Source organism: Ranitomeya imitator, chromosome 4 (genome assembly GCF_032444005.1).
Source record: "Ranitomeya imitator isolate aRanImi1 chromosome 4, aRanImi1.pri, whole genome shotgun sequence".
Lineage (NCBI taxonomy): Eukaryota > Metazoa > Chordata > Amphibia > Anura > Dendrobatidae > Ranitomeya > Ranitomeya imitator.
Window position 1 is genome coordinate 4,121,678 of NC_091285.1, and position 21,279 is coordinate 4,142,956.

General features: G+C 57.3%; 1 protein-coding gene across 1 annotated transcript; it reads left to right on the forward strand.

Moving 5' to 3' along the window:
- The first annotated feature begins 2,516 nt into the window (after positions 1 to 2,516).
- LOC138674944 (N-acylneuraminate cytidylyltransferase-like) lies at positions 2,517 to 16,931 on the forward strand. Its single transcript, XM_069762789.1, has 8 exons — positions 2,517 to 2,705; positions 8,888 to 9,030; positions 9,204 to 9,359; positions 10,149 to 10,279; positions 10,423 to 10,517; positions 10,668 to 10,836; positions 13,902 to 14,055; positions 16,412 to 16,931. Exons 1-8 carry the CDS (start codon positions 2,551 to 2,553, stop codon positions 16,582 to 16,584), a joined length of 1,176 nt encoding a protein of 391 aa, XP_069618890.1. The 5' UTR covers positions 2,517 to 2,550; the 3' UTR covers positions 16,585 to 16,931.
- Positions 16,932 to 21,279: the final 4,348 nt, after the last annotated feature.

Sequence of the window (21,279 nt, forward strand, 5' to 3'; positions counted from 1 at the left end):
GCCGCTCTGGAGGGTGCGGGGTCCTGGTTCCGGCCGCTCTGGAGGGTGCGGGGTCCTGGGTCCGGCCGCTCTGGAGGGTGTGGGCTCTGGAGGGTGCGGGGTCCGGCCGCTCTGGAGGGTGCGGGGTCCTGGGTCCGGCCGCTCTGGAGGGTGCGGGGTCCTGGGTCCAGCCACTCTGGAGGGTGCGGGGTCCTGGATCCGGCAGCTCTGGAGGGTGTGGGCTCTGGAGGGTGCGGGGTCTGGCCGCTCTGGAGGGTGCGGGGTCCTGGTTCCGGCCGCTCTGGAGGGTGCGGGGTCCTGGGTCCGGCCGCTCTGGAGGGTCCTGGGTCCGGCCGCTCTGGAGGGTGTGGGCTCTGGAGGGTGCGGGGTCCGGCCGCTCTGGAGGGTGCGGGGTCCTGGGTCCCGCCGCTCTGGAGGGTGCGGGGTCCTGGGTCCAGCCGCTCTGGAGTGTGCGGGGTCCTGGGTCCGGCCGCTCTGGAGGGTGTGGGCTCTGGAGGGTGCGGGGTCCGGCCGCTCTGGAGGGTGCGGGGTCCTGGGTCCGGCCGCTCTGGAGGGTGTGGGCTCTGGAGGGTGCGGGGTCCGGCCGCTCTGGAGGGTGCGGGGTCCTGGGTCCGGCCGCTCTGGAGGGTGTGGGCTCTGGAGGGTGCGGGGTCCTGGGTCCCGCCGCTCTGGAGGGTGCGGGGTCCTGGGTCCAGCCGCTCTGGAGTGTGCGGGGTCCTGGGTCCCGCCGCTCTGGAGGGTGCGGGGTCCGGCCGCTCTGGAGGGTGCGGGGTCCTGGTTCCGGCCGCTCTGGAGGGTGCGGGGTCCTGGGTCCGGCCGCTCTGGAGGGTGTGGGCTCTGGAGGGTGCGGGGTCCGGCCGCTCTGGAGGGTGCGGGGTCCTGGGTCCCGCCGCTCTGGAGGGTGCGGGGTCCAGCCGCTCTGGAGTGTGCGGGGTCCTGGGTCCCGCCGCTCTGGAGGGTGCGGGGTCCGGCCGCTCTGGAGGGTGTGGGCTCTGGAGGGTGCGGGGTCTGGCCGCTCTGGAGGGTGTGGGCTCTGGAAGTTGCGGGGTCCTGGGTCCGGCCGCTCTGGAGGGTGTGGGCTCTGGAGGGTGCGGGGTCCTGGGTCCAGCTGCTCTGGAGTGTGCGGGGTCCTGGGTCCGGCCGCTCTGGAGTGTGCGGGGTCCGGCCACTCTGGAGGGTGCGGGGTCCGGCCGCTCTGGAGTGTGCGGGGTCCTGGGTCCGGCAGCTCTGGAGGGTGTGGGCTCTGGAGGGTGCGGGGTCCGGCCGCTCTGGAGGGTGCGGGGTCCTGGTTCCGGCCGCTCTGGAGGGTGCGGGGTCCTGGGTCCGGCCGCTCTGGAGGGTCCTGTGTCCGGCCGCTCTGGAGGGTGTGGGCTCTGGAGGGTGCGGGGTCCGGCCGCTCTGGAGGGTGCGGGGTCCTGGGTCCCGCCGCTCTGGAGGGTGCGGGGTCCTGGGTCCAGCCGCTCTGGAGTGTGCGGGGTCCTGGGTCCGGCCGCTCTGGAGGGTGTGGGCTCTGGAGGGTGCGGGGTCCGGCCGCTCTGGAGGGTGCGGGGTCCTGGGTCCGGCCGCTCTGGAGGGTGTGGGCTCTGGAGGGTGCGGGGTCCGGCCGCTCTGGAGGGTGCGGGGTCCTGGGTCCCGCCGCTCTGGAGGGTGTGGGCTCTGGAGGGTGCGGGGTCCTGGGTCCCGCCGCTCTGGAGGGTGCGGGGTCCTGGGTCCAGCCGCTCTGGAGTGTGCGGGGTCCTGGGTCCCGCCGCTCTGGAGGGTGCGGGGTCCGGCCGCTCTGGAGGGTGCGGGGTCCTGGTTCCGGCCGCTCTGGAGGGTGCGGGGTCCTGGGTCCGGCCGCTCTGGAGGGTGTGGGCTCTGGAGGGTGCGGGGTCCGGCCGCTCTGGAGGGTGCGGGGTCCTGGGTCCCGCCGCTCTGGAGGGTGCGGGGTCCGGCCGCTCTGGAGGGTGTGGGCTCTGGAGGGTGCGGGGTCCTGGGTCCGGCCGCTCTGGAGGGTGTGGGCTCTGGAGGGTGCGGGGTCCAGCTGCTCTGGAGTGTGCGGGGTCCTGGGTCCGGCCGCTCTGGAGTGTGCGGGGTCCTGGGTCCGGCCGCTCTGGAGGGTGCGGGGTCCGGCCGCTCTGGAGTGTGCGGGGTCCTGGGTCCGGCCGCTCTGGAGTGTGCGGGGTCCTGGGTCCGGCCGCTCTGGAGTGTGCGGGGTCCTGGGTCCGGCCGCTCTGGAGTGTGCGGGGTCCTGGGTCCAGCTGCTCTGGAGTGTGCGGGGTCCTGGGTCCGGCCGCTCTGGAGTGTGCGGGGTCCTGGGTCCGGCCGCTCTGGAGTGTGCGGGGTCCTGGGTCCGGCCGCTCTGGAGGGTGCGGGGTCCTGGGTCCGGCCGCTCTGGAGGGTGTGGGGGTCTCAAAAAATTAACTCCACTCTAAAACGCAACTGATCAGTGATTGGCTACTCTGCGCCTTCCGCGGTCACGTGGTAGAGCTGCGCTGTGATTGGCTGCTCCGCTCTTTGCCCGGTCACGTGGTGGAGGTGGGCGGTGCGGATACATAGTACCAGCAGACGATGGCGGCGGAGCGCGGGAAGCGGCATGTGGCGGCGCTGGTCCTGGCCCGGGGCGGCAGTAAGGGGATTCCGCTGAAGAACATCCGGATGTTAGCGGGGAGACCGCTGATAGGCTGGGTGCTGCGGGCGGCGCTGGACAGCGGAGCCTTCCACAGGTAACCATGGCGACGGGGGGCGCCGTCACCATAGAGACCCCCCACCACAGTGTGAACCGTCACCATGGAGATACCAGCCCCATTCCCCACCCACAGCGGAGCCGAGCAGGAGATGTAGCGGAGGATGGGAGTCGTAGTGTTCATGATGTCGCTGTGATTCTCATCATCTGCGGCTCTGTCCTCATTCAGATGAGCTTTATTGGCACCAGGACCGGGGACAAGCTGACACAGTGCAGTCCGCCATTGATGTCCGTATCCTGGAGCGGCACTTCCTGGGGTGATGCTGAGGAACAAAGTCACCTGATCCCCAATACCTGCGACAACTGGTCGTCCGGGGGGATCGACGGGATCCGTGCGCAGTCTGGGGACGATGTAAAATGTCGCTAATCTTGGGTGAAGGTTCTTCATGGTGTCAATAGTTGTTTGGAGATGATCCAAGATGTTCACCAGCTTCTCCTGGAAGGAAGGGAAAGGGTTAAGCGTTATTCTACGATGGCGGCTCTCGTGGTCCAGCAGCCCATCGGCTTGTTTCCCGTATATGTGGCCACATGGTGACATTGCCCCTTACCGCTGCTTTGTAGACCACGTCCTTCCCGTACATGTGGCCACATGGCGACATTTTTTATTATTATTATTATACATTTTTATAGCGCCATTTATTCCATGGCGCTTTACATGTGAATACGGGGCAAATATAGACCAATACATTAAACATGAGCAGATAACAAGGCACACGAGTACATAAGGAGGGAGGACCCTGCCCGCGAGGGCTCACAGTCTGCAGGGGGTGGGTGAGGATACACTAGGAGAGGGAAGAGCTGGCTGTGCGGCTGTTCAGTAGGTTGAGGATCACTGCAGGCTGTAGGCTTGTCGGAAGAGATGAGTCTTCAGGTTCTTTTTGAAGGTTTCTATGGTAGGCGCAAGTCTGATGTGTTGGGGTAGAGAGTTCCAGAGTATGGGGGAAGCACGGGAGAAGTCTTGGATGCGGTTGTGGGAAGAAGAGATGAGAGGGGAGTAGAGAAGGAGGTCTTGGGAGGACCGGAGGTCGCGTGTAGGTAGGTACCGGGAGACCATGCCACAGATGTATGGAGGAGACAGGTTGTGGATGGCTTTGTACGTCAGTGTGAGGGTTTTGAACTGGAGTCTCTGGGCGATAGGAAGCCAGTGAAGGGCTTGACACAGGGGAGAGGCTGGGGAATAGCGGGGGGACAGGTGGATTAGTCGGGCAGCAGAGTGTAGGATGGATTGGAGTGGTGCTAGAGGGGAGTCCAGAGAGTAGGAGGTTGCAGTAGTCGAGGCGGGAGATGATGAGGGCATGCACTAGCGTTTTTGCAGTGTTGCGGTCAAGGAAAGCACGGATCCGGGAAATATTTTTGAGTTTGAGACGACAGGAGGAGGCAAGGGCTTGGATATGTGGCTTGAAAGAGAGGGCAGAGTCGAGGATCACCCCGAGGCCCATTGCCCCTTACCGCTGCTTTGTAGACCACGTCCTTCCCGTACATGTGGCCACATGGCGACATTGCCCCTTACCGCTGCTTTGTAGACCACGTCCTTCCCGTACATGTGGCCACATGGTGACATTGCCCCTTACCGCTGCTTTGTAGACCACGTCCTTCCCCTACATGTGGCCACATGGCGACATTGCCCCTTACCGCTGCTTTGTAGACCACGTCCTTCCCGTACATGTGGCCACATGGCGACATTGCCCCTTACCGCTGCTTTGTAGACCACGTCCTTCCCGTACATGCGGCCACAAGGCGACATTGCCCCTTACCCGCTGCTTTGTAGACCACATCCTTCCCGTACATGTGGCCACATGGTGACATTGCCCATTACCGCTGCTTTGTAGACCACGTCCTTCCCGTACATGTGGCCACATGGCGACATTGCCCCTTACCGCTGCTTTGTAGACCACGTCCTTCCCCTACATGTGGCCACATGGCGACATTGCTCCTTACCGCTGCTTTGTAGACCTCGTCCTTCCTGTACATGTGGCCACATGGTGACATTGCCCCTCACCGCTGCTTTGTAGACCTCGTCCTTCCCGTACATGTGGCCACATGGCGAGATTGCCCCTTACCCGCTGCTTTGTAGACCACGTCCTTCCCGTATATGTGGCCACATGGCGACATTGCCCCTTACCCGCTGCTTTGTAGACCACGTCCTTCCCGTACATGTGGCCACATGGCGACATTGTCCCTTACCCGCTGCTTTGTAGACCACGTCCTTCCCGTACATGTGGCCACATGGCGAGATTGCCCCTTACCCGCTGCTTTGTAGACCACGTCCTTCCCGTACATGTGGCCACATGGCGACATTGCCCCTTACCCGCTGCTTTGTAGACCACGTCCTTCCCGTACATGTGCCCACATGGCGAGATCGCCCCTTACCCGCTGCTTTGTAGACCACGTCCTTCCCGTACATGTGGCCACATGGCGACATCGCCCCTTACCGCTGCTTTGTAGACCACGTCCTTCCCGTACATGTGGCCACATGGCGAGATTGCCCCTTACCCGCTGCTTTGTAGACCACGTCCTTCCCGTACATGTGGCCACATGGCGACATTGCCCCTTACCCGCTGCTTTGTAGACCACGTCCTTCCCGTACATGTGGCCACATGGCGAGATTGCCCCTTACCCGCTGCTTTGTAGACCACGTCCTTCCCGTACATGTGGCCACATGGCGACATTGCCCCTTACCGCTGCTTTGTAGACCACGTCCTTCCCGTACATGTGGCCATATGGCGACATTGCCCCTTACCCGCTGCTTTGTAGACCACGTCCTTCCCGTACATGTGGCCACATGGCGACATTGCCCCTTACCCGCTGCTTTGTAGACCACGTCCTTCCCGTACATGTGGCCACATGGCGAGATTGCCCCTTACCGCTGCTTTGTAGACCACGTCCTTCCCCTACATGTGGCCACATGGCGACATTGCCCCTTACCCGCTGCTTTGTAGACCACGTCCTTCCCGTACATGTGGCCACATGGCGACATTGCCCCTTACCGCTGCTTTGTAGACCACGTCCTTCCCGTACATGTGGCCACATGGCGAGATTGCCCCTTACCCGCTGCTTTGTAGACCACGTCCTTCCCGTACATGTGGCCACATGGCGACATTGCCCCTTACCGCTGCTTTGTAGACCACGTCTTTCCCGTACATGTGGCCACATGGCGACATTGCCCCTTACCCGCTGCTTTGTAGACCACGTCCTTCCCGTACATGTGCCCACATGGCGAGATCGCCCCTTACCCGCTGCTTTGTAGACCACGTCCTTCCCGTACATGTGGCCACATGGCGACATCGCCCCTTACCGCTGCTTTGTAGACCACGTCCTTCCCGTACATGTGGCCACATGGCGACATTGCCCCTTACCCGCTGCTTTGTAGACCACGTCCTTCCCGTACATGTGGCCACATGGCGAGATTGCCCCTTACCCGCTGCTTTGTAGACCACGTCCTTCCCGTACATGTGGCCACATGGCGACATTGCCCCTTACCCGCTGCTTTGTAGACCACGTCCTTCCCGTACATGTGGCCACATGGCGACATTGCCCCTTACCGCTGCTTTGTAGACCACGTCCTTCCCGTACATGTGGCCACATGGCGAGATTGCCCCTTACCCGCTGCTTTGTAGACCACGTCCTTCCCGTACATGTGGCCACATGGCGACATTGCCCCTTACCGCTGCTTTGTAGACCACGTCCTTCCCGTACATGTGGCCACATGGCGACATTGCCCCTTACCCGCTGCTTTGTAGACCACGTCCTTCCCGTACATGTGCCCACATGGCGACATTGCCCCTTACCCGCTGCTTTGTAGACCACGTCCTTCCCGTACATGTGCCCACATGGCGAGATCGCCCCTTACCCGCTGCTTTGTAGACCACGTCCTTCCCGTACATGTGGCCACATGGCGACATCGCCCCTTACCGCTGCTTTGTAGACCACGTCCTTCCCGTACATGTGGCCACATGGCGAGATTGCCCCTTACCCGCTGCTTTGTAGACCACGTCCTTCCCGTACATGTGGCCACATGGCGACATTGCCCCTTACCGCTGCTTTGTAGACCACGTCCTTCCCCTACATGTGGCCACATGGCGACATTGCCCCTTACCGCTGCTTTGTAGACCACGTCCTTCCCGTACATGTGGCTACATGGCGACATTGCCCCTTACCGCTGCTTTGTAGACCACGTCCTTCCCGTACATGTGGCTACATGGCGACATTGCCCCTTACCGCTGCTTTGTAGACCACGTCCTTCCCCCTACATGTGGCCACATGGCGACATTGCCCCTTACCGCTGCTTTGTAGACCACGTCCTTCCGGGACTTTCATTCCTCCCAGGCCATACGTTCCGTCTTTTTCCAATTTGATGGATTTTTACATTAGCCGCCATTTGTGTCCCGTGTCACCAGTTTTGTGAGCACTTCACCCCCTGGGCACGAGCTCCCAGCGGGACATTGTTACTGTAATAACGGTAACTGGGGATCTTCCCTCGGTTGCTGCATCCTCTTCCTCCAGAGAAGTAAGAGTTCCCAGTGCCTCGGTCTCGTCGGGTGCACTGCATACATCCGGTGACCAATTTTTAAAATGCAGTTGTTTTTTTTTTAAGATTATTTTCCTGGACAGCAGATGGGTGTCTTTAATGGCTACGAACGCATCTTTTCGGTCCGGAAGTGACCTTCATTCCTGGAAGTGGGGAAGGGAGGTCCATGCGCCGCATTTAGCCTGGTAGTACTCTGCAACACTTGCGATCACATGACTCGATATTACACATCCTATTGGCGCTAGTTTACGATAAAGACTCCATACTCACCCGCCTTAGATACGCCCCCCGGAAGAAGCGATTTCCAAAACACGCGTCGGGGTGAGGTGGAACGCCGGGTCTGCTGAAGGTAGATATTGCTATGGTCTCTGATTGAGCACAAGTCTATATTAGCTACGCGGTATGAAGGCAGCTCATACGGCACCAGTGTTATGTGATCCTGTACTTATTACCATGCAGCGTACGCTAATAGTAATATATACTACTTGGCCTCCCATTTCTTGGTGAGGTGCTTGTGCATTATGGCACTGGTAATTACCTTTGTTCCATAAATAAAGCTTTATTTTAATGTACTCTGGATCTCTTCATTTCGGCTGCTTGTTAGGTTAGACCGAAGGTTGTTTTGACAAGCTAACAAAGGCAAAGCATATGGTAAATATAGGGGGTGGGGAGGCAAAGAGAGTATATATCGGGCTCCTATTAGAGGATGGGGACATGTCCAGGGTGGGGCACAGGGGTCCATGGCTTATCAGGCTCCTATTAGAGGATAGGGACATGTCCAGGGTGGGGCACAGGAGTCCATGACATAGGCTCCTGTTAGAGGATGGGGACATGTTCAGGGTGGGGCACAGGAGTCCATGACATATCAGGCTCCTATTAGAGGATAGGGACATGTCCAGGGTGGGGTACAGGAGTCCATGGCTTATCAGGCTCCTGTTAGAGGATGGGGACATGTCCAGGGTGGGGCACAGGAGTCCATGACATATCAGGCTCCTGTTAGAGGATAGGGACATGTCCAGGGTGGGGCACAGGAGTCCATGACATATCAGGTTCCTCTTAGTCGGGGGATAGGGACATGTCCAGGATGGGGCACAGGCGTCCATGACATATCGGGCTCTTTAGTCGGGGGATGGGGACATGTCTTGGGTGGGGTACAGGAGTCCATGACATATCAGGCTCCTCTTAGTCTGTGGCCGGCACTGACATATTCCGCTGCTATGGCCGCTGCACTTTCCACTTCCCCAGTATTATCGGTGGTTTCTCTTCCTCCTCCATGGAGGTGAGGTCTGGGAGGAGATCAGACGGTTTCTTGAAGTGAGTGTCCCTCACTGCGGAGTATTTGGGGCACCTCAGCAGGAAGTGGGCCTCATCCTCCACGGCCTCCTAGGGCTCTCTCTCGCTCCGTTCTGTCGCTCTCTTCTCTCCCTCTCCCCGTTCTGTTGCTCTCTTCTCTCTCCCGCTCCGTTTTGTCCCTCTTCTATCTCCCTCTCGCCGTTCCATCTCTCCCTCTCCCCGTTCCGTTGCTCTTCTCTCCCCGTTCCGTTGCTCTCTTCTCTCTCCCTCTCCCCGTTACGTTGCTTTCCTCACTCTCGCCCCCGGATTTTGGGGTTTTCACAATTTTCCTTTTCTTCCAGCGTCTGGGTTTCTACAGACAACGATGAGATTGAGAAGGTGGCGCTGGATTACGGGGCGCGGGTTCATCGGAGGAGCGCGGAGGTGTCTAAGGATACGACCTCCTCCCTGGAGACCATCCAGGAGTTCGTGCAGCATCACCCAGGTCAGAGGTCAGCGGCGCCCGGCGGGGTGACTGCGGACCACCGGGAACTGCCACAGTTTAGTAACGAGCGGAGGCTTCCCACTTCCTGTCCCCTTGTTTCCCGCTCTGGCAGTGTCCCCCAACACGGGTGCTGTACGCATTGGCTCGGTCTCTCAGCCTCTTCTCCTTCGCAGAGGTGGACGTTGTGGGGAACATGCAGGCCACCTCTCCGTGCCTCCACCCCGGAGACCTCATCAACGTGGTGGATATGATCTGCACTCAGGGCTACGAATCCGTGGTCTCGGTCGTCCGCCATCACCTTTTCCGGTGGCGAGAAGTGAAGGCGCCAGGTGAGCAGGTGGGAAAGTCGTCATTGCAATGGAATAGAACTAAGCAACAGCGCGTGTGAAAAAGACTTGGGTGTAGTAATAGATCACAGACTGTACAGGAGTCAGCAGTGTGATGCAGCAGCAAAAAGGGCAAACATAGTTGTAGTATGTATTAAGTAAGAGAAGCACAGAGTCTAGATCACGTGAAGTCATTATCCCCCCCCTCTACTCCTTGGTCAGGCCTCATCTGTAATACTGGGTCCAGTTCTGGGCTCCACATTATTAAAAAGACATTGAGAATCTGGAGCAAGTTCAGAGAGGAGCGACCAGGACAGTGAGCGGACTGCACAGTATGTCCTACAAGGAACAGTTACAGGATCTGAGAATGTTTAGCTGCAAAAAAGAAGACGATGAGGAGACTTGGTAGCTGTCTACAAATATCTGAGGGTCTGTCACAGTGTAGAGGGATCATCATTATTCTCATTTGCACATGGAAACACGAGAAGCAATGGGAGGAAACTGAAAGGAGAAGATACAGATTAGATATTAGAAGGCTGATAGTGATCAATGAGTGGAACAGGCGGCCAGAGGTGGCGAGTTCTCCTCCAATGGAAGTCTTCAGAGGCTGGACAGACATCTGTCAGAGATGGATTAGTGACCCTTGCATTGAGCAGGGGGTTGCTCACAATGATCCTGGGGGTCTCTTCCAACTCTAACATTCTCACCAGCTACTTATAGGAGTGGGTGTGCATGGCAGCTGAACTACAAGTCCCAGTGTTCTTACCAGTGACCCTGATCATATTCCACCAGGTGAGGTCACGGTACCAGAGAACCTGAACCCGGCGCACCGGCCGCGTCGCCAGGACTGGAGTGGGGAGCTCTGCGAGAATGGATCCCTCTACTTTGCCACCAAGGAGCTGATCGTCCGCGGTATCCCACTGGTGCGTGGTTCCCTCCCTGGACGCATCTTGTAGACATGTTGCCGGCCTGTTCCCTCTCTGTAGTATCGCTGTGACCCCTGTACCCGGCGGGTGATGTCGCGGTGGTGCTGTTGGCGGTGTTTTGATGTGCTGTTTCTTTGCAGGGCGGGAAGGTCGCGTACTACGAGATGAAGCCGGAGCACAGCGTAGACATCGACATCGAACTGGACTGGCCCATTGCAGAGCAAAAGGTTAAAAGGTGAGATGAAACCACGCCCCCAAAGGCAGGCTCCACCCATCACGCAATATATTGCTGGGGACACCGCCTCCTGTAACATGGCGGCCGCAGGGCTCGGTGCTGCCCCTGCTTGTGACGTAAGGTAACACTTCACCGTGTGTCGCTCCACAGGTACGGCTATTTCGGTAAGGCGGCGCCTACCGTGGTGAAGCTGCTGATCTGTAACATCGATGGCTGCTTTACGGACGGCCGCGTCTACCTCAGCCAGGAGCAGGAGATGATCTCCTACAGTCTGCGGGATCTGGACGGGATCCGGAAACTGCTGGATCGCGGAGTCACAGTGAGTGAGGGGTTTGTTCGGGGGGGATTATCTCAGAACTGGAGACCTCAAGCTCCAATGTTATCAGCCCTGCCACTGCCGCTCTGCTCCAAATATCAGGAATCTGAGCGAAGGCCAGTAGTGGCGGGTCCAAACCAGCAGGACCCCCAAGTCCTATATTGGAAGCAATGAAGGGTGGGATCCCTCCGACAGACTGGGCGGACCCTCGCTCCTCCGACTGACTGGGCGAACCTCGCTCCTCCGACTGACTGGGCGGACCCTCGCTCCTCTTACTGACTGGGCGGACCCTCGCTCCTCCGACTGACTGGGCGGACCCTCGCTCCTCTTACTGACTGGGCGGACCCTCGCTCCTCTTACTGACTGGGCGGACCCTCGCTCCTCTTACTGACTGGGCGGACCCTCGCTCCTCTTACTGACTGGGCGGACCCTCGCTCCTCTTACTGACTGGGCGGACCCTCGCTCCTCTTACTGACTGGGCGGACCCTCGCTCCTCTTACTGACTGGGCGGACCCTCGCTCCTCCGACTGACTGGGTGAACTTCGCTCCTCCGACTGACTGGGCGGACCCTCGCTCCTCTTACTGACTGGGCGGACCCTCGCTCCTCTTACTGACTGGGCGGACCCTCGCTCCTCTTACTGACTGGGCGGACCCTCGCTCCTCTTACTGACTGGGCGGACCCTCGCTCCTCCGACTGACTGGGCGGACCCTCGCTCCTCCGACTGACTGGGCGGACCCTCGCTCCTCCGACTGATTGGGTGAACCTCGCTCCTCCGACTGACTGGGCGGACCCTCGCTCCTCCCACTGACTGGGCGGACCCTCGCTCCTCCGACTGACTGGGCGGACCCTCGCTCCTCCGACTGACTGGGCGGACCCTCGCTCCTCCGACTGACTGGGCGGACCCTCGCTCCTCCGACTGACTGGGCGGACCCTCGCTCCTCCCACTGACTGGGCGGACCCTCGCTCCTCCGACTGACTGGGCGGACCCTCGCTCCTCTGACTGGGCATCAAGGGGTTAACTGCGTCACCTGTCTTTGTAGGGACGCCCTCGAGGAATTTAACGGCATCGAGGGGTTCTGAGCCCTTTAGCTTGTCATCTCATGCTTCAGCTACTCCACTATGCACCAGTTCATGTGCGATTATATTATACTAGATGGTGGCCCGATTCTAACGCATCGGGTATTCTAGAATGTGCATGTAGTTTATTTATGAAGATTTTAGAATAATGCAATGAATACACAGGATTCGGCCGGCCGCGACCAATCAGCGAAGCGTGGTTAAAATCCCGTGCCATTTCGCGGCCGGACTGTGCCTGTCGCTGATTGTTTGTGGCCGGCTGGGTGCGACCAATACGTATATGGCACAGTCCACGCAGTATATAACACAGCCCACGTAGCATATAACACAGCCCACGTAGCATATCGCACAGCCCACGTAGCATATCGCACAGCCCACGTAGCATATAACACAGCCCACGTAGCATATCGCACAGCCCACGTAGCATATCGCACAGCCCACGTAGCATATCGCACAGCTCACGTAGCATATCGCACAGCCCACACAGTATATATAACAGGCCACGTAGTATATAACACATGCCACGTAGTATATAACACATGCCACGTAGTATATAACACATGCCACGTAGTATATAGCACAGCCCACACAGTATATAGCACAGCCCACGTAGCATATAGCACAGAGATGTAGTATATAAAACAGTCCACGTAGTATATAGCAATGTCGGCACCATATCCCTGTTAAACAAAAAACAATGAAAATAAAAAATAATAATAATAATTTTTATTTACTGTATATAGCGCCAACATATTCCGCAGCACTTTACAATTAAGCGGGGACATGTACAGACAATAAATTCAGTATAAGACAATTTACACAGTGACATTAGGGGTGAGGTCCCTGCTCGCAAGGTTACAAGCTACAAGGAAATGGGGGGACACAATAGGTGAAAAGTGCTCGTTATTTCAGGTCTGGCAATTATAATAAATAGGGATTTTCATATAAAGCTGCATGATCCGGTCATCAGCCGTGTGTTTAAGTGCAATAGTCGAGTATCAGGTGCAGTTATCGTGTGCATGGAGGGTGTGGAGACAGATGAATAGTAGGGGGCAGATACAGAGTAATATTTGGAAGGAGGGAACAGGACAAAGTTACTTTACTGAGTAGTTGATGTGGTCGGCTTGTTTGAAGAGATAGTTATATACTCACCTCGGATCCAGCCGAGGTCTTTACCAATGCTCCTCGCGACGCTCCGGTCCCAGTAATGCCTTGCGGCAATAACCCGTGATCATGTAGCGGTCTCGCGAGACCACCACGTGATGTCGGGTCATTGCCTCAGTGCATTCTTGGGAGTGTTGTGAGCAGCGGGAAAGGCTGAGGTGGAAGGTGAGAATATAATGTGTTTTTTTTTTTATTATTATTTTTAACATTCTATGTTTTTACTATTGATGCGACATAGGCAGCATGAATAGTAAAAAGCGAAGCGGTAAATCCTGCCCCAATATCGCGGATTGGTTGTGCCCGGCCGCGACCAATCAGCGACCCAGGATTTCCATTACGGAAGTTACAGACAGACGGAAGTGACCCTTAGACAATTATATATTACTAGATTGTGGCCCGATTCTAACGCATCGGGTATTCTAGAATATGCATGTCCCCGTAGTATATGGACAATGATGATTCCAGAATTCGCGGCAGACTGTGCCCGTCGCTGATTGGTCGAGGCAACCTTTATGACATCATCGTCGCCATGGCAACCATTATGACATCTACGTCGATACTGTGCTCGTTGCCTGGCGGCCTCGACCGATCAGAGACGCGGGATGTTTACGTCCTTTATGACATCGTCGCTGTGCCGGTCGCTGATTGGTCGAGGCCTGGCGGCCTCGACCAATCAGAGAGGCGGGATTTCCAGGACAGACAGAAAGACAGACGGAAAAACCCTTAGACAATTATATATATATAGATGGAGCCTCGCTCCTCCGACCGGCTGGGCGGACCCTCGCTCCTTCCCTCTGATTGTTCCTGCTGTCATTCCCGCCCTCAGGTCCTGCTCATCTCGGAGAGGATGATCGTCCCCTCGCTGATTTCTGCTCTGAAGCTGCCGTGTAAGATCGAGGTGAACGTCACCGACAAGAGGGAAGCTCTGCAGCGATGGACGAGGGAGATGGGACTGTCTCTGAGTGAGACCGCCTACATGGGTGAGAGGAGGAGGAGCTTCTGAAGAGGAGGAGCTGATGTAAAGGGGAGGGGCTTCTGCTACTAGGAGGAGCTCTTATGAAAGGGGAGGGGCTTCTGTAATAAGTTATGAGTACTCGTCATGGGGAGGGGCTTCCACACCTTTTCGTATTGTAGCTCTACCCCTGGTAAGGGACTACAACCTCCAGCATGCTCTGACAATCACAGCTGAATTTTCTCCACCAATTTTCTGAATTGGTGATAAAAAAGACGAATCCAAAATAACATTACTGTAACGCTCTTTTTGGGCTTCCTTCAGTGCATGCTGGGAACTTACCCGCAGTAGCACTTGCCCGTTTCCCTTTCCGCATGGTGACGCTCGCCGGTTTTCCTCTCTGCGCGGTGACGTGCGCCTATTTCACTCTCCGCGCAGTGATGCTCACCTGCTTCCCTTGCCCTGTAGTAACGCTCTCCCCTTTCCCTCTCCTACAGTCACGCTCACCTGTGTCCCTCGCCCCGCAGTCACGCTTGTTTCTTTTCCCCCTGCGGTGATGCTCGCAGCTTCTTTCCCCCCGCAGTGACGCTTGCCCATGTCCTTTGTAGTAACGCTCGCCCATTTCCCTCTTCCCGCAGTCACACCAGCTTCTTTCTCCACACTGTGACGCTTGCCTGCCTCCCCCATTCACCCGTAGTAACCCTCGCTTGTGTCCCTCGCCCCGCAGTCACACCTGTCTCTTTCTCCACACTGTGACGCTTGCCTGCCTCCCCCATTCCCCCGTAGTAACCCTCGCCCGTGTCCCTCGCCCCGCAGTCACACCTGCCTCTTTCTCCACACTGTGACCCTCACCTGCCTCCCCCCTTCCCCAGTAGTAACCCTCGCCCGTGTCCCTCGCCCTGCAGTCACACCAGCCTCTTTCTCCACAATGTGACACTCGCCTGCCTCCCCCCCTTTCCCCACAGTGACCCTCGCCCTTGCCCTGTAGTAACACTCTCCCATTTCCCTCTCTCCACAGTCACGCTCTCCCCTTTACCTCTCCCACAGTCACGCTCACCCGAGTCCCTCGCCCCGCAGTCACGCTTGTTTCTTTTCCCCCTGCGGTGATGCTCGCAGCTTCTTTCCCCCCGCAGTGACGCTTGCCCATGTCCTTTGTAGTAACGCTCGCCCGTTTCCCTCTTCCCGCAGTCACACCTGCCTCTTTCTCCACACTGTGACGCTCGCCTGCCTCCCCCATTCCCCCGTAGTGACGCTCGCCGGTGTCCCTCGCCCCGGAGTCACACCTGCCTCTTTCTCCATGCTGTGACACTCGCCTGCCTCCCCCCTTTCCCCGCAGTGACCCTCGCCCGTGTCACTTGCCCTGTAGTAACGCTCTCCCATTTCCTTCTCTCCACAGTCACGCTCTCCCTTTTCCCTCTCCCACAGTCACGCTCACCTGTGTCCCTCACCCCGCAGTCACGCTTGTTTCTTTCCCCCGCGGTGATGCTCGCAGCTTCTTTCCCCCCCGCAGTGATGCTTGCCCATGTCCCTTGTAGTAACGCTCGCCCGTGTCCCTCTTCCCGCAGTCACACCTGCCTCTTTCTCCACACTGTGACGCTCGCCTGCCTCCCCCTTCCCCAGTAGTAACCCTCGCCCGTGTCCCTCGCCCCGCAGTCACACCTGCCTCTTTCTCCACACTGTGACCCTCACCTGCCTCCCCCCTTCACCCAGTAGTAACCCTCGCCCGTGTCCCTCTTCCCGCAGTCACACCTGCCTCTTTCTCCACACTGTGACGCTCGCCTGCCTCCCCCTTCCCCAGTAGTAACCCTCGCCCGTGTCCCTCGCCCCGCAGTCACACCTGCCTCTTTCTCCACACTGTGACCCTCACCTGCCTCCCCCCTTCACCCAGTAGTAACCCTCGCCCGTGTCCCTCGCCCCGCAGTCACACCTGCCTCTTTCTCCACACTGTGACCCTCACCTGCCTCCCCCCTTCACCCAGTAGTGACCCTCGCCCGTGTCCCTCGCCCTGCAGTCACACCTGCCTCTTTCTCCACACTGTGACCCTCACCTGCCTCCCCCCTTCACCCAGTAGTGACCCTCGCCCGTGTCCCTCGCCCTGCAGTCACACCTGCCTCTTTCTCCACACTGTGACCCTCACCTGTCTCCCCCCTTCACCCAGTAGTAACCCTCGCCCGTGTCCCTCGCCCTGCAGTCACACCTGCCTCTTTCTCCACACTGTGACGCTCGCCTGCCTCCCCCTTCCCCAGTAGTAACCCTCGCCCGTGTCCCTCGCCCTGCAGTCACACCAGCCTCTTTCTCCACACTGTGACGCTCGCCTGCCTTCCCCCTTCCCCAGTAGTGACCCTCGCCCCGTAGTAACACTCGCCCGTTTCTGTCCCCGGCAGGATGGAGTGACTCGGATGTGGAGTGCCTAAAGCTCGCCGGCACTAGTGCAGTCCCAGCAGACGCATCGACCGCTGCCAAGATGACGGACAGCTTCTCCTGCACACAGGGTGGGGGGTCCGGCGCAGTCCAGGAGTTCGCTGAACACATCCTCACCCTGATGGAGAGTCGGTGACCCGCTCTGAGAGGGGGAGACGTCGGGGAATCGCCGGCCCTCCCCCACTGCTATGTTTCCATTTTCGGCGCGGCCTGCAATCATGGACACTTTCCTTGTGGTGGGTGCAGCTGTGGACAGATTGTGATGGCGTCCCGGCTCACGGGGTCTGTTCTATGAATCAGAAAGATGACACTTTTATTTCTTTTATGTAAATTTTATCTGATAAGAATGAAGGATGCTGAGGGTTGTAGTCACTGATCTTGTGGCTCAGCCAGGAATCGTTTACAGCCCTCAGGGGGGCTTCTGATAATTTATTCTTTATGGTGCAGAATTAATATATATTAATAAATAACGTGGTATGCAAATTGCTTCTTCAGAGAAAGAGGACTTGAACTCTATAGCGCCACCTGTTGGAAGTAGCGATCCTACAAGTCACAATTCACTCTTTAACGAGTCGTGCAATATGACGTAGGATAAAAGCCAAATCAGTATCTCAATTCGCAGACTCGGTGTTTCGGGCTGTTGGCCGTCGTCAGTGCGAAACATGAGAACTAATTTGGCGAGGTGAGAGGCTCTGGACTGGGGTCTAAGGGGTATCGTTTCTCCTTGTGGAGAGTGACATACCAGCTCTGGCTTGTCAAGGTAAGGAGGCTTATTCGCCATGCCATGCTCCTCTGGGAAATATAATATGCAGAGATTTAGACTCTCTAGCGCCACCTGTTGGAAGTAGCGATCAAACCTTTAACGAGTCGTGGTGACATTGTGCTGTTACCGTATGTAATTCATCCGGACCCGTGACATCAACCATGAAACCCATGGATTAAACAGCTGTCTCTGATCCGTGGTTTGCTAGACTGTCTTGTGCTCCAGTGCGGACTCGTTACTCCAGAGTTATGTCTGCTACCTGCCTGCAGCCACCATGATTCCTCCCACCTGCCGTCTTCACTGTGTCTCTACGATCTGCCTGCCGTCTTCAGTATCTCTACGATCTGCCCGCCGTCTTCAGTGTCTCTACAATCTGCCCCCCATCTTCAGAATCTCTACGATCTGCCCGCCGTCTTCAGTGTCTCTACCATCTGCCTGCCGTCTTCACTGTGTCTCTACGATATGCCCCCCATCTTCAGAATCTCTACGATCTGCCCGCCGTCTTCAGTGTCTCTACCATCTGCCCGCCGTCTTCAGTATCTCTACAATCTGCCCGCCGTCTTCAGTATCTCTACAATCTGCCCGCCGTCTTCAGTATCTCTACAATCTGCCTGCCGTCTTCACTGTGTCTCTACGATCTGCCCGCCGTCTTCAGTGTCTCTACCATCTGCCCGCCGTCTTCAGTATCTCTACCATCTGCCCGCCGTCTTCAGTATCTCTACCATCTGCCCGCCGTCTTCAGTATCTCTACCATCTGCCCGCCGTCTTCAGTATCTCTACCATCTGCCCGCCGTCTTCAGTGTCTCTACGATCTGCCCGCCGTCTTCAGTGTCTCTACGATCTGCCCGCCGTCTTCAGTGTCTCTACCATCTGCCTGCCGTCTTCACTGTGTCTCTACGATATGCCCCCCATCTTCAGAATCTCTACGATCTGCCCGCCGTCTTCAGTGTCTCTACCATCTGCCCGCCGTCTTCAGTATCTCTACAATCTGCCCGCCGTCTTCAGTATCTCTACCATCTGCCCGCCGTCTTCAGTATCTCTACCATCTGCCCGCCGTCTTCAGTGTCTCTACCATCTGCCCGCCGTCTTCAGTGTCTCTACCATCTGCCCGCCATCTTCAGTGTCTCTACCATCTGCCCGCCGTCTTCAGTATCTCTACGATCTACCCGCAGTCTTTAGTGTCTCTACGATCTGCCTGCCGTCTTCAGTATCTCTACGGTTTGCCTGCTGTCTTCATTATCTCTACGATCTGCCTGCCGTCTTCAGTGTCTCTACCATCTGCCCGCCGTCTTCAGTGTCTCTACCATCTGCCCGCCGTCTTCAGTGTCTCTACCATCTGCCTGCCGTCTTCAGTGTCTCTACGATCTGCCCGCCGTCTTCAGTGTCTCTACCATCTGCCCGCCGTCTTCAGTGTCTCTACGATCTGCCCGCCGTCTTCAGTGTCTCTACGATCTGCCCGCCGTCTTCAGTGTCTCTACGATCTGCCCCCCATCTTCAGAATCTCTACGATCTGCCCGCCGTCTTCAGTGTCTCTAGGATCTGCCCCCCATCTTCAGAATCTCTACTATCTGCCCGCCGTCTTCAGTATCTATACAATCTGCCCGCCGTCTTCAGTTTCTCTACGATCTGCCCGCCGTCTTCAGTAATTCTGCGAGTCTGCCGTTTTCAGGACGTCACCTGTCTCTGGCTTCCCGCACCTCTGTCACGGAGGCATTGTGAGCCAGCACTATTTAATACCATGCAAGCCAGAATCTGATAATCCTTCTCCGGACTATTGGGAGAGGCTGGCTCTGGTGACGTACAGAAGGTTCTTGCTGCGGCTCTAGTTTTTGTGACCTATTTAGAGCATGGAATGCAGGAGTTTTGGAATTTTCTCCTCCCATGACACCACCTGAGGGAGGGTATCTGCCAATAAAGGACAGGAAACCTACTGAATAAAAAGGGCGGCACCTCTCCTCCACATCAGTTGATTTCCTGTCCTTCAGGGAACCGAATGGAAATAGCGGTACGCAGCCTTAACAGGAAGGTGTTCAGGATGGGATGTCTTCTCTGCAGGGATCGCAATTCATCGACCATGAGGTTGGTGCAGCGCCGTGCAGACAGGGACGTCTTCAGGAAACGTCCCTGGCATCACGAGGTCCCTGCGCATGCGCGGACTGTGCAACTGGAACTTCCGTCTCCTACTGCTGACGAGCGTGCCTAAAAGCATAGCTGCCTGGTCTGCTCACACGAGGGATGCCGGTGGGGATATCCAGCACATCCTGTTGTTGCAACGCGCTGTGGATTGACGAGCATTTGGGACTGCGCATACGCAGTGCTAGCCGAGGCCCCCTGCGCACAGCGTGCTGGATTTGAAAGGATAAGGTGTCCTGGGGAGCCGTAGCCTGAGGGACAGTATCGGAGGAGGTGTGACTGGAGCCTCCCTATTTAAGGCACAGTAACCAAGATGATTGCAGCTTGCAGCAATGGATCCTCAGGAGACACCGCAGCAGCAGACCACCACCACAGCGGCAGCAGTGTCACCACCAGGAACGCAGCAGTAGCAGTTGGGCAAGTGGATGCAAGACCAGTCAGAGGACCAAGGCAGGTCATCAGTCCACCACATCCAGAGGAGAACGTTCATGGGAACCAACTCTGCCTTCATCTCCGGTACCCTAGACTGAACTTCAGAAGGGTGAGTGATATCCGAGAATGTTCACCATGTTAAAAAGGTCCCTTTCTCAGTCGCCCATGACAGCACTACCAGAGAGAGAGGGGATCCGCCCTTCAGGGACAGGAAACCTATAGGATAAAAGGGCGGTACCTCTCTCCTGCGTCAGTTTGGTTTCCTGTCCCTGACAGGGAACCCTCTAGGATCGGTACCTGAAGATCCGGAGCCAGCCAGTCGAGCTATGACGGCGGGGAGGCCCCTGTCACAGCTGGTGTGGTGTCCGACGCCGCCACTTCTGGGTCCGAAGGGTCTGCAGAGTGCGCGGAGGGAAGCGCGGCCGCCTCCCCGGATTGGGGTAGGGGCTTCAGGGACCCGATGTGCCTCAGCGCCATGCGGAGGCACTTCCTGATTCAGGGCGGCCGGCACAGTGTGTGAGGTGCACCAAGATGGCCGCCGCACCGGATCTAAAGGTGTCTACTTCCGGGTCCCGGGCAGAGCGCACATGCGCAGATGGAACAGGGGATCAGCGCTTCCCTAGGACGCAGCCCTGGAGGGGAGGGGGTGGATCGGCACCAAGAATTACTATTTAAAGATCGCTGTGGAGTCGCTCTTTGCTGCATGCAGTCCCAATAATGGAGGACAGCGATCAGCAGCTCCAGCCGGCGCAGCCCTTACAGCCGCAGCAGCGTCACCACCAGGGCAAGCCAAATGCGCAAAAGAAAAGACCCTCTGCCGGCACCCGCAGTACTCGCTCCAGCAGTCATTCCATGCCGCAGAGTTAAGTCTCCAGCATGGCTAACCAGCCGACACCATCGACTTCGGATCTCATACAGGATCCTATACCTTCTCCAGAACCGGTACCTGTGGCTGCGCAAGATGGGTGAGTGATCTTCGTGAAAGTTCACCAAATAATTGGGGTCCCCTTTTCCGTTTATTTTTAGGCAAGAAAAAGAACGGAGAAAACTAAGCATAGATCCTGCCCCTTATGCAGAAAACCCTTGTTGCAAAACTGGGATAAGAAATTGTGTGGTTCCTGTATAGGACAAGTCCTTTGTGAAGAAACCCCTAGTTTCGCCTCTGAATTACAATCCGTAATAAGATCAGAGGTAGAAACTGCATTTAAATCCCTTAAAGGGGAAGGGGTTAAGGAGAAAACACCTGTACCCTATTCTCACTCCGATTCTTCTAGTTCTGAAGAGGGTGCTTCAGACAGACTGGGTTCCTCCTCGGATTCTGAGAGCGGAGGCCGCCACTGCTTCCCCTTAGACGAAGTAGATGCCCTTGTGAAGGCTGTAAGATCGACCATGGGGGTCCTAGATCCACGTCCTGACAAAACAGTACAGGACATCAAGTTTGGTGGCCTAGGCCAGAAAAGGCGTAGAGTCTTTCCACTTAACGAAAATGTTCAGGCTTTAATT